This window comes from Canis lupus, chromosome 10 (genome assembly GCF_003254725.2).
Source record: "Canis lupus dingo isolate Sandy chromosome 10, ASM325472v2, whole genome shotgun sequence".
Taxonomy (NCBI): Eukaryota; Metazoa; Chordata; class Mammalia; order Carnivora; family Canidae; genus Canis; species Canis lupus.
In genome coordinates this window covers 62,133,431-62,147,709 of record NC_064252.1, presented here as the reverse complement: position 1 = coordinate 62,147,709, position 14,279 = coordinate 62,133,431, and the positions used below count along the sequence as shown (strand labels likewise).

The following is a 14,279-nucleotide window of genomic DNA, read 5'->3' as shown; positions in this document are numbered from 1 at the left end:
GTGTCGTAATGTGCTGACAGGCCCAGATTCCAGTCTGTGGGGTTACTTCATCTCTCTGAACTTTCTTCCCCACCTATAAAATGGAATAATACCTGATTTGGGTGTTTACCTGTGAGGCTAAAGGCTAAAAGACATAAACGAGAGCTAGCACCATCCTTAATATATATTCAACAAATAGAAACTATTCCTCTATACAGTTTGATAAGAAATGGCCTTGTTAGCCAAACTAGCTATATTTTCTCAAGAAAAGATAGATCTTGGAAGGAGGACTGCTCTAAGACCATCTGCAGCTCATACTTTCTCTCCTTCAGTCAACCTCTGAAAACAGTACAGGTCACTACCAATATCAGGAAGTAGTTTTCCTACCTACCTCTTCCCTCAAATGCTGTTAACTTTGTCTAAATAATGCCAAGAACTTTAATATATTTAAGTAACACTTGATGTCATAACAACCACGAAAGTATTAGGTGCCTCTTTTCTTTCTTGCACTAAATACACCCTCACACTCACACACATCATTCTTAGCAATTCAAATTATAAGAGGGATATAAAACTCTCATCCTAAAGAATTTGAGGCTATGTCCAAATACTAAAATAGCAATGCAACAATAATAATAGTTAACCTTTATGGAAGGCTTACTATTAGCCAGAAAGTACTTTCCTAATTGTTTCAGATCTATTAAGTCATTTAATCCTCTAACAATCCCATAAGGGTGGGAATATGATCACATCATCTTCCCCAATAGATTAGGTTTATTTTTTTTATATATTTTTTAAAGATTTTATTTATTTATTCATGAGAGACACAGAGAGAGAGAGAGGGGCAGAGACATAGGCAGAGGGAGAAGCAAGCTCCCTGCAGGGAGCCCAATGTGGGACCCAATCCTGGGAATCCAGGATCACACCCTGAGCTGAAGGCAGACACTCAACTGCTGAGCCACCCAGGTGTCCCAACAGATTAGATTTTTTTTTTAAATTTTTATTTATTTATGATAGTCACAGAGAGAGAGAGAGAGGCGCAGAGACACAGGCAGAGGGAGAAGCAGGCTCCATGCACCGGGAGCCCGATGTGGGATTCGATCCCGGGTCTCCAGGATCACGCCCTGGGCCAAAGGCAGGCGCCAAACCGCTGCGCCACCCAGGGATCCCCAGATTAGCTTTAAATGAGAGTGGGAGAGCTAGCCTATTTAAAGTGAATTGCCTAGGTACCCTAGTACCTAGGAGGCACAAAAACATGAGATTCATAACTGTTGCTCAATGAATAGCTGAAGGATAGCTGAAGAATTAATCCCAGGTATTAGATGTAAAAGGTAATTTTTTGTTTTTATATTAAAATTTGCCCTTAGCAGATTAGTTGAACAGGGCTTTGTCTCAGCTTCCAAAGCAATTAGTGCATCTCACGGTATCTGGCTGAATGTTCTGAAGAGGTAAAATTACACACCATGATGCAATAGTATGGAATAAGCTCCTGCTACCAGATGATCTTTTCTGCAATATTTTATCCCTGAAGTATTTGGCTGAATCTTTATCAGGATAACCTCATTAATTTTTTTTTTTTTTTTAGGATAACCTCATTTAAAACAGTTTTAAGGGAGGCCTGTGTGGCTCAGCGGTTAAGTGTCTGCATCCAGCTCAGGTCATGATCCTGGAGTACAGGGATCGAGTTCCACATTGGGTTTCCTGCATGGAGTCTGCTTCTCCCTCTGCCTGTGTCTCTGCCTCTCTCTCTGTTTCTCATGAATAAATAAATCTTAAAAAAAAATAAAAAATGTCTTAAAATTTATAAAGTATACCTCGTAATGGAGCTCATTTTTTTCACGAAAGCATGTGCTTGGGGCACCTGAGTGACTCAGTGGCTTAAGCATCTGCCTGTGGCTCAGGTCATGATCCCGGGGTCCTGGGATCCAGCCCTGTGACGGGCTCCTGCTCAGGAGGAGGCCTGCTTCTCCCTCTCATCCCCACTGGTGCTTTCTCTTGCTATTGCTGTCACTGTATGTCTCTCTCAAATAAATAAAATCTGAAGAAAAAAAAAAAAGAAGAAAAAAGATACTTAAGAAAAAAAGAAGAAAAGAAAACCTGTGTTCTAAAGCTCACCTAGACTTTTTCTGAGAGGATGGAATGATTCAGATCAAGGAATTTTTCAAACAACTTTTGTCATTAACATTTTATTTCAATTAAAGAAATGTGAATTCAGAATTAATGTAAGGTAAAAACCTTTCCAAAGTATTTGGCAAAGGAAATACTATTAAGAGTTTGCTTAAAATGTTTTTGGTACCTGTGCTATATATTACAGACATTAACAAAATAAAAAGCATATTCTGAAGAAAATCAAATTCTGAGAAATTCTGGTTTGTAAAAATCAATTCACTGGTACAGTCCTCCTAGGGGAGAAGCAATTTGTCTTTTTATCATCAGTTAAAAATCTAAGGAGCATACGTCCTCTTCTAGTTGTGACCATTACCACACTCTACAACATGTACAAGCCTAAATCCTTTTAGCCAGAGAATACAGTAAAAGAAACAGGATTCTGGTATTTAACAGAACTTACAGATCATGTACTATAAAACATTTTCTTTTGAAAATAAAAATTTTATAATCTATTTTAAAAATATCAAACAATTGAAAAATATCTAAACTGGAACAAAATTTGCAAACAGAAGTTCAAAAAATTTGGAAAAGCCATACACATAACATTAAATAACATCAAACTTCATTTATCTTTTTTTAAAGCTTCATTTATCAACTAAAACAACTCAAAATGATTTCTGTGTGTTGAGTTTAACACTTCAATGTTTCAGTAGAAACTGCCATTCTGTTACACATTATCAAAGTCCATTTCCTAAATAATTTGAAGAAATTCCAATTATAAGACAAATGAAGACTGAAAATAGAAACAGTGCATCTTAAAGGTTTTCAGAAGCCTACGTACAAGTAATTTCCAAACACATAATTTTTTTATATACTTATGGTTTGGAACAGATTTTCCCTGAGCACTCTTTCCGCTTGGTTAGAAAAATTAAAACATGATCTATAAAATAGAATTTAGTTTGATTTCTACTGAATGTATGCCATTTTTCACCCATCATATGTATTTGGGAATGTTTCCTTCTAGACATTGCTAAAGTAATAAGTAACTATAACTGTTTGAGGGGCTATTTGAATGGCTTTAGAAATATGGTTAAGTTTTAGAGCCCTGAGAACTGCACAGTGGGTGTTTCATACAACCAAAATGCTTTACTATCCTAAAACTATAACAATTATGTTAACAAATTCAGAATGGCACTAGTGTCACAGAAGAAGACGTAATCAGTAATTTCTGCTCAGATAACCGATAGATAAATCGAAAGAAAAACAAGTTGGATTAACATTGTGCTTTCTATGGAATAATGCTGAAAAAATTAACCCTCCTGCCCAACACAGGAAATACCTCACACCTTGAAACTTTATTTAACGCAGTCTTGAGATCTGTCACTCCTTAATATTCATGCAAACTTAAAATCAGCATCGATGGGAGTTTCGTCACACAAGTTACAGTTTCCAATGCTATCCCAAGATTTACAGCCCAAAAGACATACTATAATCAGTGCACATGCACAGCTGTGTTCCCTTAAGTATTTAAGGTCTTAAAAAGTCTTAGCTACTTGAGAGTGTAGGCCTCTTCTCTTTCAAATAAATAAAGGGTAACAAATAAGAGGAGTCTTAACTATGCAGATTTGTAAGTACTAATTTTCTACATAGCCTAGCAACACGTTAAAGGAAAATCAGATTTAAGAAGTTTCATATTTACAATTAGATTTCAGAAGATCTAACTATACATTTCCCTCAGCATTATCATTTATGCGATTTGCAAGAATAATAAAGAACTTGAAACATTTAGAAGTCATTGTTCTGAAGATCTTCAAGAAGTGAGCAACTTCAGATATCCAGAGGTGTGTCTTCTCTCTTTTTAGTTATAGATAAGGTGCTTTATGCAGGACGCCCTGGACCAAAACGGCTTTTAGACCTAGATTTTTTTAAATAGAAAAGAAAGGTCAGAGGTGCTTCTTAAACAGTAGGAATTGGCTGCTGCTTTAGGTTACACCTTTGCTTTGACAGTATCAAAGTTTAATGAAACTTCATGTAGCCCCATGATCCATTTTTAAAAACTCTTGGAGTGAGACATATTTTGGAATTCAGATTTTTTGGGGGTAGGGGAGATAACATGGTACATATATCATATATCATGGATTGGAGCAGTACCGTATAATCACACACATTAATGCTTTTTTTTCAGTTTAACAAACGAACATTTATATTCAGTGAGATAAATAAAAACTATAAATAGCATTGCAGTAGCTTAGTTTGGGTTTGAGTTGCCACAAATTTATAAAAAAGTCTTGTTGGATTTCTGAGCTTTCTGGATTTCACAATTGCTGATAAGGCATTTGGCTATGTAGTATTAATGATCCAATCTCAATAACTGTTAATCTTTAAAAGAAAACTTGTGATGTAAAATGACAGACAATCCAGTAAGTTAATTTTATTAAGAGAAATAAGATAAAGAATAGGGAAGACTTAAATGTTTTAAATATATATTACCTATAAACAGTATAAAATTCTACGAATTCACAGGTCCAATAGAGCTTACATTCCTATCTGCCGCTAGCTTAAACAGGGCTGATTCAATAAACAGAAAACTTAAAAATACTATAATTTTGTGTTTACGACCTTTTTAAGCCTTAGTTTAAGTTAAAATCTGGTCCTGATTAGTATCCTGATGATCTAATCCTTGAAACAAAACAAACTCCCAATTTTGTACTACTAGTGTTCACATGATTTTTCCCTAAAAAAAACAAAATCACAGGGAGCCTGGGTAGCTCAGTTGCTTAAGCAGCTGACTCTTGGTTTCAGCTCAGGTCGTAATCTTGTGATCTCAGGGTCCTGGGATCGAGATCCACTTGGGGCTCCCTGCTCAATGAGAAGTCTGTGGGAGATTCTCTCTTGCTCCCTCCCTCAGCAGCCCCCACCCTGCTTGTACATGCTCGCTCTCTAAAAATAAATACATAAATCTTGAAAAAAAGAAATCACTTCAAAGCCAGTGACATTCTGAATTTATTTATGCTGATTTACCTTGTATTTTTTTCTGAGCTGCTCTGCCGTGCAGTGACTGGCACTGAGGCCTTGATTTGCGCTTCAAGTCTGGAATAAATACCTCCTGCAAACTGCAGAGTAAAGGGGCAAAATGAAGTTGTTATTTTTGTGTAATCAATAGAAGCTCTGCTTTACTAAGATGGCATTATTTTTTAGCTTAGAAGTAATATTATTTTGATTTTTAAAATTCAGGCTCTTTGAATTAAAATTTATGTGAATAATTTTACATCCAGTAAGATTCACACTTTTTAGTCACACATTCACACGTTTGAAGTTTGACAAATGCATACAGTAATATAACCATCATTACAATGGAGACATACAACAGTTCCATCACCTCACAGAAATCTCCTTGTGCCTCTCATAAGTCAACTCAATTTGCCATGATAAGCTCCTGGCAACTCCTTATCTGTTATAAGTCCCTATAGTTTTGTATTTTCCAAAACACTATTTAATTAGAATCATACAGTCTGAAGCCTTTTCAATCTGGCTTCTCTCACTTAGCTTAATATATAGGAGCTTCATTTATGTTGCTGCTATATTAGTAGTTCTTTCCTTTTTATATGTACCACAGTTTGTTTATTCATTTGCCAGGTAAAGAACATTTGGGTTGTTTCTAGTTTTTGACAACTCTGAATAAAACCACTATAAACATGCATGAACTGAACTCTGTGGTGAGTAAATGTTTAATTTCATAAGAAACTGTCAAAAGTGATTTCCAAAGTGGCCATTCCTTTTTGTATCTTTACTAGCTTTATGTGAGAGTTCCAGTTGCTCTCCATCTATCCCGGCCAGCATTTTTTTTTTTTTTTTTTTTTTGACATTCTAGTTGGTATACAGTGGTATCTCATTGAGGTTTTAATTTACATTTCCCTAATGACTAATCATGTTGCACCTTCCTTTTTGTGGGCTTATTTGCTATCTGTATCCCTTCTTTCATAAAGCATCTGATTAATTTTTTGCCCATTAACTTGTATTGGAATGTTTTGAGAGTTCTTTATATATTCTGGATACAAATCCTTTATTATCTCATAGATTATAGCTTATCTTTTAATTTTCTTAATAGTGTCTTTCAAAAAGACCATTCACATTTTGATGACGTCCAATTTGTCAACTATTTCTTTTAGACATCATACTTTTGGTGTCACAGCTAAGAAATATTTGCCTAAGCTCACAAAGATTTTAGAAGTTTTAACATTGTATGTTAACTATATTGGAATTACAATTAGGGGATCCCTGGGTGGCTCAGAGGTTTAGCACCTGCCTTCAGCCCAGGGTGTGATCCTGGAATCCACATCAGGCTCCCTGCATGGGGCCTGCTTCTCCCTCTGCCATTGTCTCTGTCTCTCATGAGTAAATAAATAAAATCTTAAAAAAAAAAAAAGGATTTATAATAAAAAAAAAAAAAGAAAGATTTTAGAAGTTTTATAGGGAAGTAAGTTTTTTTTTGGGGGGGAAGTAAGTTTTTAAATAAAAGAATAAGGGCAAGAGTAACTGTAAATACATAATACCATACTAACGTTAATATATATAGTATTATGATTAATAAATAATTTTAATAAGAACATAGGTATTTCTTGTCATTTTTATTAAGATATCTTATTTTAGAAATAACATCTAAGCACTGCCTACAGAGTTGAGTGAAATCAGCAGCTTCCAAAACGTCACCTTCTGAGTAGTCAGCATTTGGTCAGCAATGCATGGTTAATCTACTCTTGGTGTGATATTACACTTTTAGTAAAAACTACTTTATTATGTGTATTAGAGAGGACCTATGGACCATGGATAATAACACGGAGAACATTTATGTGAGAGAACTGGCTAACTGGGACAGAATATACAAATATATTTAAATTTGTTTTTTTGGATTTTGCCTAAAACATCTTTATACTCCTCATGATGAAAGTAAAGTAGGAAGGTATATCTAAGCAAGCACAGTACACTACCACGTAATTCTTACTTCTTTTGCTTCCTTTGACTTTACTCGATCCAGATCACCCAGTCTCATCTTTATTAGGTGCCCTGTAATTTCAGACATCCGCCGCTGATCTGGAGGTAAAAAATAATAAAACTAACTTTTTATAAGGATGTATATATAACTTTTATTTCTTAACGAACACTTCAATTATCAAGAATTTATGAAAATACCACTAGATACTATTTTAGACATATACACTTATCTTTGAAGAACTTCAGGCAGCAAGTGGCCAATGGCTCATACATAAGATAATGCTGCTTTTAAGGTTACTGTAACCCAACCTAAAACATGATATGCAGTCATCTTTAGAGTGCAAATAGTGGGCAAAAGTCAGTCTGACATTTTCAAACCACAGGTGCATAAAATAGTACATTATCTGCTAGGATTGTCTACTAATGAAACTCTGGATGAGGGGCACCTGGGTTGTTCAGTTGATTGAGTGTGTCTGCCTCTTGATTTCAGTGCAGGTCATGGTTTTAGGGTCATGAAATCAAGCCTCGCATCAGGCTCTGCACTCAGCAGGGAGCCTGTCTGGGATTCTCTCTCTCCTTCTCCCTCTGCTCCCCTACACAAACACACACACACTCTGGTAGATTCCAAAGGGAATGCGTGAATTCTAGGCCTTATTCTAGTTGGAATAAGCAAGCTTTTTAAGCTATTCATCATACTTCATAAAATGAAACATTCCCATCATTGTCATTTATACCTAATTTGTATGTTATGTACACATTAAAACGTACCATCTTCCCTTTGTGCATCCTGGTTGAATCTTAAGGATCTTGTGGCATCCCATTTATTCTTCTGCATACTCACACTATTAGAAAAATTAAACAAAAATCAGCATTGATACTTTAAGAGTGGGTATCTGACTGGATTAAAGAGCAATACTCACATGAAAGGAGACACATCTCTAGAAGTTGACTAAAAAAGAGTAGACAACATCAAGGTCCAATTAGAACACATTTACTGATTAGTGTTACAGTTAGTAATAAACAGCAGTTTACATTTACAGAGTTCAAGACACTGTACCAAAAGCATTACAAGTATTATTTCATTTAAGCCTTGTAACAACCACATGAGACAGCTGCCATATTTACCTCTATAATGAAACAGGTTCAGAGAAATTAAGAAACTTGTCCAAAGAGATACAGACCTAGAATTTGAACCCAGCTATATTTGTCTGACCTGGAAGCCCCAGCTTATGCAATCTTCTAGAATTCACCCATTCATGTGTTTACAGTACTTCACATGCAGATGAAAATAGAACCTATCCAATATAATTGTGTATAACTGGTCTCAACTCAGCCTTTCACACATTTTTGGAATCCGTGGTTCCTCTTTTTGTCAAATGTGGTTATTACTGTGCTCTTATTCCTACTAGGGCTTTTTACCTCTTCCTTCAAAGGTAGGGGAAATAAGAATCATTTTAAAAGGTCATTAAATATAATTTATTTTAAAATTATGAAGTCAGGCAGCCAGGGTGGCTCAGCAGTTTAGCGCCGCCTTCAGCCCAGGGCCTGATCCTGGAGACCCAGGATCGAGTCCCACATCGGGCTCCCTGCATGGAGCGCTTCTCCCTCTGCCTGTGTCTCTGCCTCTCTGTGTGTGTGTGTGTGTGTGTGTGTCTCATGAATAAATAAATAAAATCTTTAAAAAATAAAAAAATAAAATTATGAAGTCTACTTATCTCATTTCAAAGTCTATCTTATATTTGAATAAGTAATATTCATTCAAAATTCAAAAGTTACAAATGGGGTCCCTGGGTGGCTCAGTCGGTTAGGTGTCTGCCTTAGGCTCAGGTCATGATCTTGGATTCCTGGGATTGAGCCTTATGTTGGGCTCCCTGCGCAGCAGGGAGTCTGCTCCCCTCCCCCTACTTGTGTGTTTGCGTGCTCTCTCTCTCAAATAAATAAATAAATAAAAACAAATCTTAAAAAAAACAAACCCAATTTCAAAAGCTACAAATAACACATATAGTAAAAAGTCTCTGTCCCCAGGGCTCCTGGGGGGGCTCAGATGGTTAAGCATCTGTCTTTGGCTCAGGTTATGATCGCCGGGTCCAGAGATCAAGCCCCACATCAGGCTCCCTGCTTGCTCAGTGGAGAGTCTGCTTCTCCCTCTCTGTCTGAACCCCCTTCCCACTGCTCTCTCTAATGAATAAAATCTTTAAAAAAAAGTCTCTGTTCCCTATTCAGTTCCCTTCTTTAGAGCTAATGAATCTTTATCAACTTCCTTTGCAGTTTTTTGGAGATAATTTATGCACTCATAAGGAAAGACATAGATTCCCCTACCAGTTGCTATGCAAATGGTAGAGTATGGCAATATACATACTGTTTAGGACTTTCTTTCTCTCATCTATCAATATATCTTAGAGATCTTTTTTTTTTTATCTTAGAGATCTTTAATCTCAGTTTATATGGAACTTCTTTGTTCATTTTTATACTGCTAGCATTCCACTCTGGTTTATTTTTACTCTTTTTCAGATTTTTCTTGGCTGTATTTGCCTGCTTAGTTCCCAATATGAACTTTAGAACAGTAATGGGTAATTTAGAGCTACCTTCTCTGATGCCTTCTCTTTCTTCTGACCACAGGGTGAAGACATCTGCTTTTTTGGTTGTTTTGTGAACTTCTTTGGCTTTTCCTTTTTCCCTGACAACAGAAAGTCAGTGTTATATCTCACATACTTTTTCAATGCACTTGTTACTTATAAACAATAAAACAATTTTTAAAAAACCATTGTTTCTTAAAACTAACAAATTATTTCTAAATAAAAAGTAAATCTATGGAGAAGTCAAACTGAATATACTTTTACAGGGGTTCATTTTAATTATTTTTCTTTCTACTTGGTGAAAACTTTTGGGGGAAAAATTAGAGCAATAAATTCAAAGTCCAAATGAAACTAAATGTTGAAAATGTTGGGAAAAACTATATACATATTTCTCTGAATCTAATTTGATAGTGGAGACATCACCTAATTCCAAATTTATATATATATATATATAAAACTAACTCAGAAAAACACAGTTTTGAGAGTGGAAGGAGTGGAGAACTCACACACACAAAAAATCTCTAAAATGTCTTTTGCTTGGGGAGGAGCAGGGGCCATGAGGATAAAAATGGAAGTAGGACAGAAATGATCTTGGGAGGAAGTAGATTTGGGACAAATTGTATTCTGGACTAGTGCATTCCTACAATCAATAGTCTGAATTTATTCTGGCTGACAGTGTAGGAGGAGAGGAATAGCAAAGAAGGAGGGGAAAGAGGCATTTCTCTAAAGTCAATGTTTGAAGGTAAGGATTGTATATCAGATCACCGGTTTCCAAACATCAATAATTTATAGACCACCTGTTTAGTTTTTGCTCTATCATTTAAAGATTTTATTTATTTATTTACTCATGAGAAACAGAGAGAGAGAGAGAGAGAGAGAGAGAGAGAAGCAGAGAAACAGGCAGAGGCAGAAGCAGGCTCCATGCAGGAAGCCTGAGTGGGACTCGATCCAGGGTCTCTAGGATCAGGCCCTGGGCTGAAGGCAGCGCTAAACTGCTGAGCCACCTGGGCTGCCCTTGCTCTATCATTTAAAACTTTGTATTACTACCACAAATGGAAAACCCGTGAAATGTGCTACAAGGAAGATAACCCTGAAGATTCTGAAAGAAAAACAAAACAGGGATGCCTGTGGGGGCTCAGTTAAGCATCTGGTTCTTGATTTTGGCTCGGGTCATGATTTCAGGTTCGTGAGATCCAGCCCTGAGTCAGCCGAGTGGGGAGCCTGCTTAAGTTTCTCTCTCCCGGGATCCCTGGGTGGCGCAGCGGTTTAGCACCTGCCTTTGGCCCAGGGCGTGACCCTGGAGACCCGGGATCGAATCCCACGTCAGGCTCCTGGTGCATGGAGCCTGATTCTCCCTCTGCCTGTGTCTCTGCCTCTCTCTCTCTCTCTCTCTCTCTGTGTGACTATCATAAATAAATAAAAATTAAAAAAAAAAGAAAAAAAAAGTTTCTCCCTCTGTCCCCCTCCCCCACTCATGGTCTTTCTAAAATAATAAAATAAAAACAAAATAGTATTAACAATCTAGAGAGATTTACGTGCCTGCTGGCAAGCCTGAGTCCCTGACATGTGTTTGTAGTTAAAATGGGAAAAAAACAAGTGTTATAAAATTGCTAATAGACATGATAGGGTAAGATCTGATAATGGATTGTGAAGACCAATTCCTTCCAAAGTAGCCAATGATAGAAACAGAACAAAAATATTATAAACTATCATCTCTAGGTACTGGCAAATAATCAAAGGAAGGTAGAAAGGTGAGTGTTTATATTTAAAAGTGCATAAGGTGGGGAAGTAGATGAAGGGTGAAACAGGGCACAGGGGTTAAAGAGTACACTTACAGTGATGAGCACTGAGTACCATATAGAATTTGCTCAGTCATTATATTGTAAACCTGAAACTAATATAACACTGTATGTTAACTATACTGGAATTAATTTACAAACTTAAAATATGCATAAGGTGAGAACTGTGAGTTTATAGCTTTCTGCCTGAGGGCATTTCCCAATACCTCTAGCCAAGGGAGGAAAATTACAGCCTTATGAGCTCCAGGGAAAAGATGATAGAATTCAAAGCAAGAGAAGCTGGAAATTTAAAGGGGAAATTTTGGAAGAAAGTCACAAAAGAACGTCTTTTGTAACACAAAAGAGATCTAAAACATGACTATAAACTCTGCCCAAATAAGTATTAAATCATCAAAGTGTTATGGGAGTCCCAAGGAAATCTAGCTAAACAGGCAAGCAGACACTAGGATGGAACTGCAAGACAGAATTGCTCTTGATGAGAGGTGAGAATTTCTTGTGCCTTTGACTAAATGCTTTCCCAAACTGCATAGAGCTCAAGCTTCCAACTTCAGGAGCCTTACTGGAAAAACAACTAGAATTCAAAGGGCAACCCACAAAGCAAGGAAACCACTAAGCAGGTAAGTTCCCAAATCTGAATATAAAATCTATCCAAAATCCTGCCTGACTACTCCACAAGGGAGACAGATTTTGCAATTTGGGTCAGGCAGGTAGACTTCCTACTAGGACAAAAAAAAAAAAAACAAAAACAGGCTGGTATGACCCTGGGGGTCAGGCTAAAACAGTAGCAGTTTGGGGGCACCTGGGTGGCTCAGTGGTTTGATCGTCTGCCTTTGGCTCAGGTCATGATCCCAGGGTCCTGAGATGAAGTCCTGCATTGGGTTCCCCGCAGGAAGCCTGTTTCTCCCTCTCCCTCTTTGTTTCTCCCTCTGCCTCTGTTTCTCCCTCTGCCTCTGTTTCTCCCTCTGCCCCTCTCCCTCTTTGTTTCTCCCTCTCCCTCTGCCTCTTTGTCTCTGTATCTCTCATGAATAAATAAATAAAATCTTAAAAACAAAACAAAACAAAACAAAACAAAAACAAAAAACAGTTGCAGTTAGCAGCCAAGAAACACTTGTGCAGAGGCACACATCATTCACTACATACCACAAGGGAGACAGATTTTGCAATTTGGGTCAGGCAGGTAGACTTCCTACTAGGACAAAAAACTCAACAATCCTCAGAACAAAATAGATTTCAGAATTGCACAGATAACCTACCAAAAGTTACAAGATGAAGAAACTGAAAAGTATGAATCACTCAGAAAAGAAATAGTCAATAGAAACTGATTCTGAGAGAGCTTATATACTAGATTTAGCAGACAATGATTTCAAAGCAACTATTATAAATATGTTCAAAGGGAAAATGGTGCTATTGAATAAACACATAGGAAATATTTAGTAGATGGTCTCAAGAAAAAGTCTGAAATGGTAGAAGATATCAGTGAAATATGGAGTTAAGCATTTAAATTATCCAATCCAAAAAATAAAGAGAAGAGTGAAGAAAAAGAAACGAAACTTCAGAAACCTATGGGACAATATCAAAAGGCCTAACGTACATGTATGGGAGTTCTGGAAGATAAATGAGAGAATGGGACAGAAAAAATACTTAAAGGAATAATGATTCTAAGTTCCCCAAATTTTGTTTAAAATATTAATTTGCAAATCCAAGAAGCTCAACAAATATCAAGGAAGATAGCACAAAGGAAAGCACACTACATATACGATAGACTTCTAAAAGTAAAAAATAAAACCTTAAAACCAGCAAGATAAAAAGAAAGAGCACATTACACATGGGAGAACAATTATATCAATGAATGACTTTTCATCAGAAAACAACAGAGGCCAGAAGACATTGGAGTGACAGTTTAAAAAAAATAACTGTTAAACAATTATTCTATATTGAAGAAAACTATACTTAAAAAACAAAAGTGAGGGGTGCCTGGCTGACTCAGGTGGTAGAGCATACAACTCTTGATCTTGGGGTTGTGGGTTCTGGCCCTACATTGGGTATAGATATTACTTAAGAAAAAAATCTTTTAGGGATCCCTGGGTGGCGCAGCGGTTTGGCGCCTGCCTTTGGCCCAGGGCGCGATCCTGGAGACCCGGGATCGAATCCCACGTCGGGCTCCCGGTGCATGGAGCCTGCTTCTCCCTCTGCCTATGTCTCTGCCTCTCTCTCTCTCTCTCTCTCTGTGACTATCATAAATAAATAAAAATTAAAAAAAAAATCTTTTAAAAAAGTGAAATTAAGACTTTTCAGATAAATAAAAACGAAAGGATTTATTGCTAGTATACTTGCACTATAAGAAATAATGAAAGTTCTTCAGAATAAAAGAAAATAACATCACATGACAACTCTAAATACATTAAATATAAATAGAATAAGTGCTCTAGTCAAAAGGTGAAGATAATCAAACTGGAAAAAAAAAGCAATTTCCAACAACATGCTACCTACAAGATATATACTTTAAGTTAGAAAACACAAAGAGATGGGGATCCCTGGGTGGCTCAGCAGTTTAGTGCCTGCCTTCAGCCCAGGGTGTGATCCTGGAGTCCTGGGATCGAGTCCCACATCGGGGTCCCTGCATGGAGCCTGCTTCTCCCTCTGCCTGTGTCTCTCATAAATAAACAAATGAATGAAATCTTAAAAAAAAGAAAACACAAAGAGTTTAAAAATAAAATGATAGCAAAAAGATATGCCATTCAAACACTAAAAAAATCTAGAGTGATTATATTAATACCAAACAAAACAGACTTCAAGACAAGCAGTTTTACTGTAGACAAAGAGG

General features: G+C 36.8%; 1 protein-coding gene and 1 long non-coding RNA gene across 5 annotated transcripts in view; one reads left to right on the top strand and one right to left on the bottom strand.

Annotated features, from left to right (window-relative positions):
• The window catches only part of LOC125756008 (uncharacterized), a 36,052-nt gene extending 32,498 nt beyond the window's left edge, over positions 1–3,554 (top strand). Inside the window, exon 2 of the long non-coding RNA XR_007413809.1 lies at positions 1,565–3,554. This is a non-coding gene — a long non-coding RNA (uncharacterized LOC125756008). The remainder of the gene's footprint in view (positions 1–1,564) is intronic.
• The window catches only part of SANBR (SANT and BTB domain regulator of CSR), a 54,353-nt gene continuing 42,223 nt past the window's right edge, over positions 2,150–14,279 (bottom strand). For all 4 annotated transcript variants that reach the window (XM_025468555.3, XM_049115904.1, XM_025468564.3 and 1 more), the window contains 6 exons: positions 9,666–9,757; positions 8,001–8,029; positions 7,849–7,922; positions 7,091–7,179; positions 5,110–5,201; positions 2,150–4,003 (listed from right to left, as the gene is read on the bottom strand). In XM_025468555.3, coding sequence (XP_025324340.1) covers positions 3,967–4,003; positions 5,110–5,201; positions 7,091–7,179; positions 7,849–7,922; positions 8,001–8,029; positions 9,666–9,757 — 413 coding nt within the window. In that variant the 3' untranslated portion in view covers positions 2,150–3,966. The remainder of the gene's footprint in view (positions 4,004–5,109; positions 5,202–7,090; positions 7,180–7,848; positions 7,923–8,000; positions 8,030–9,665; positions 9,758–14,279) is intronic.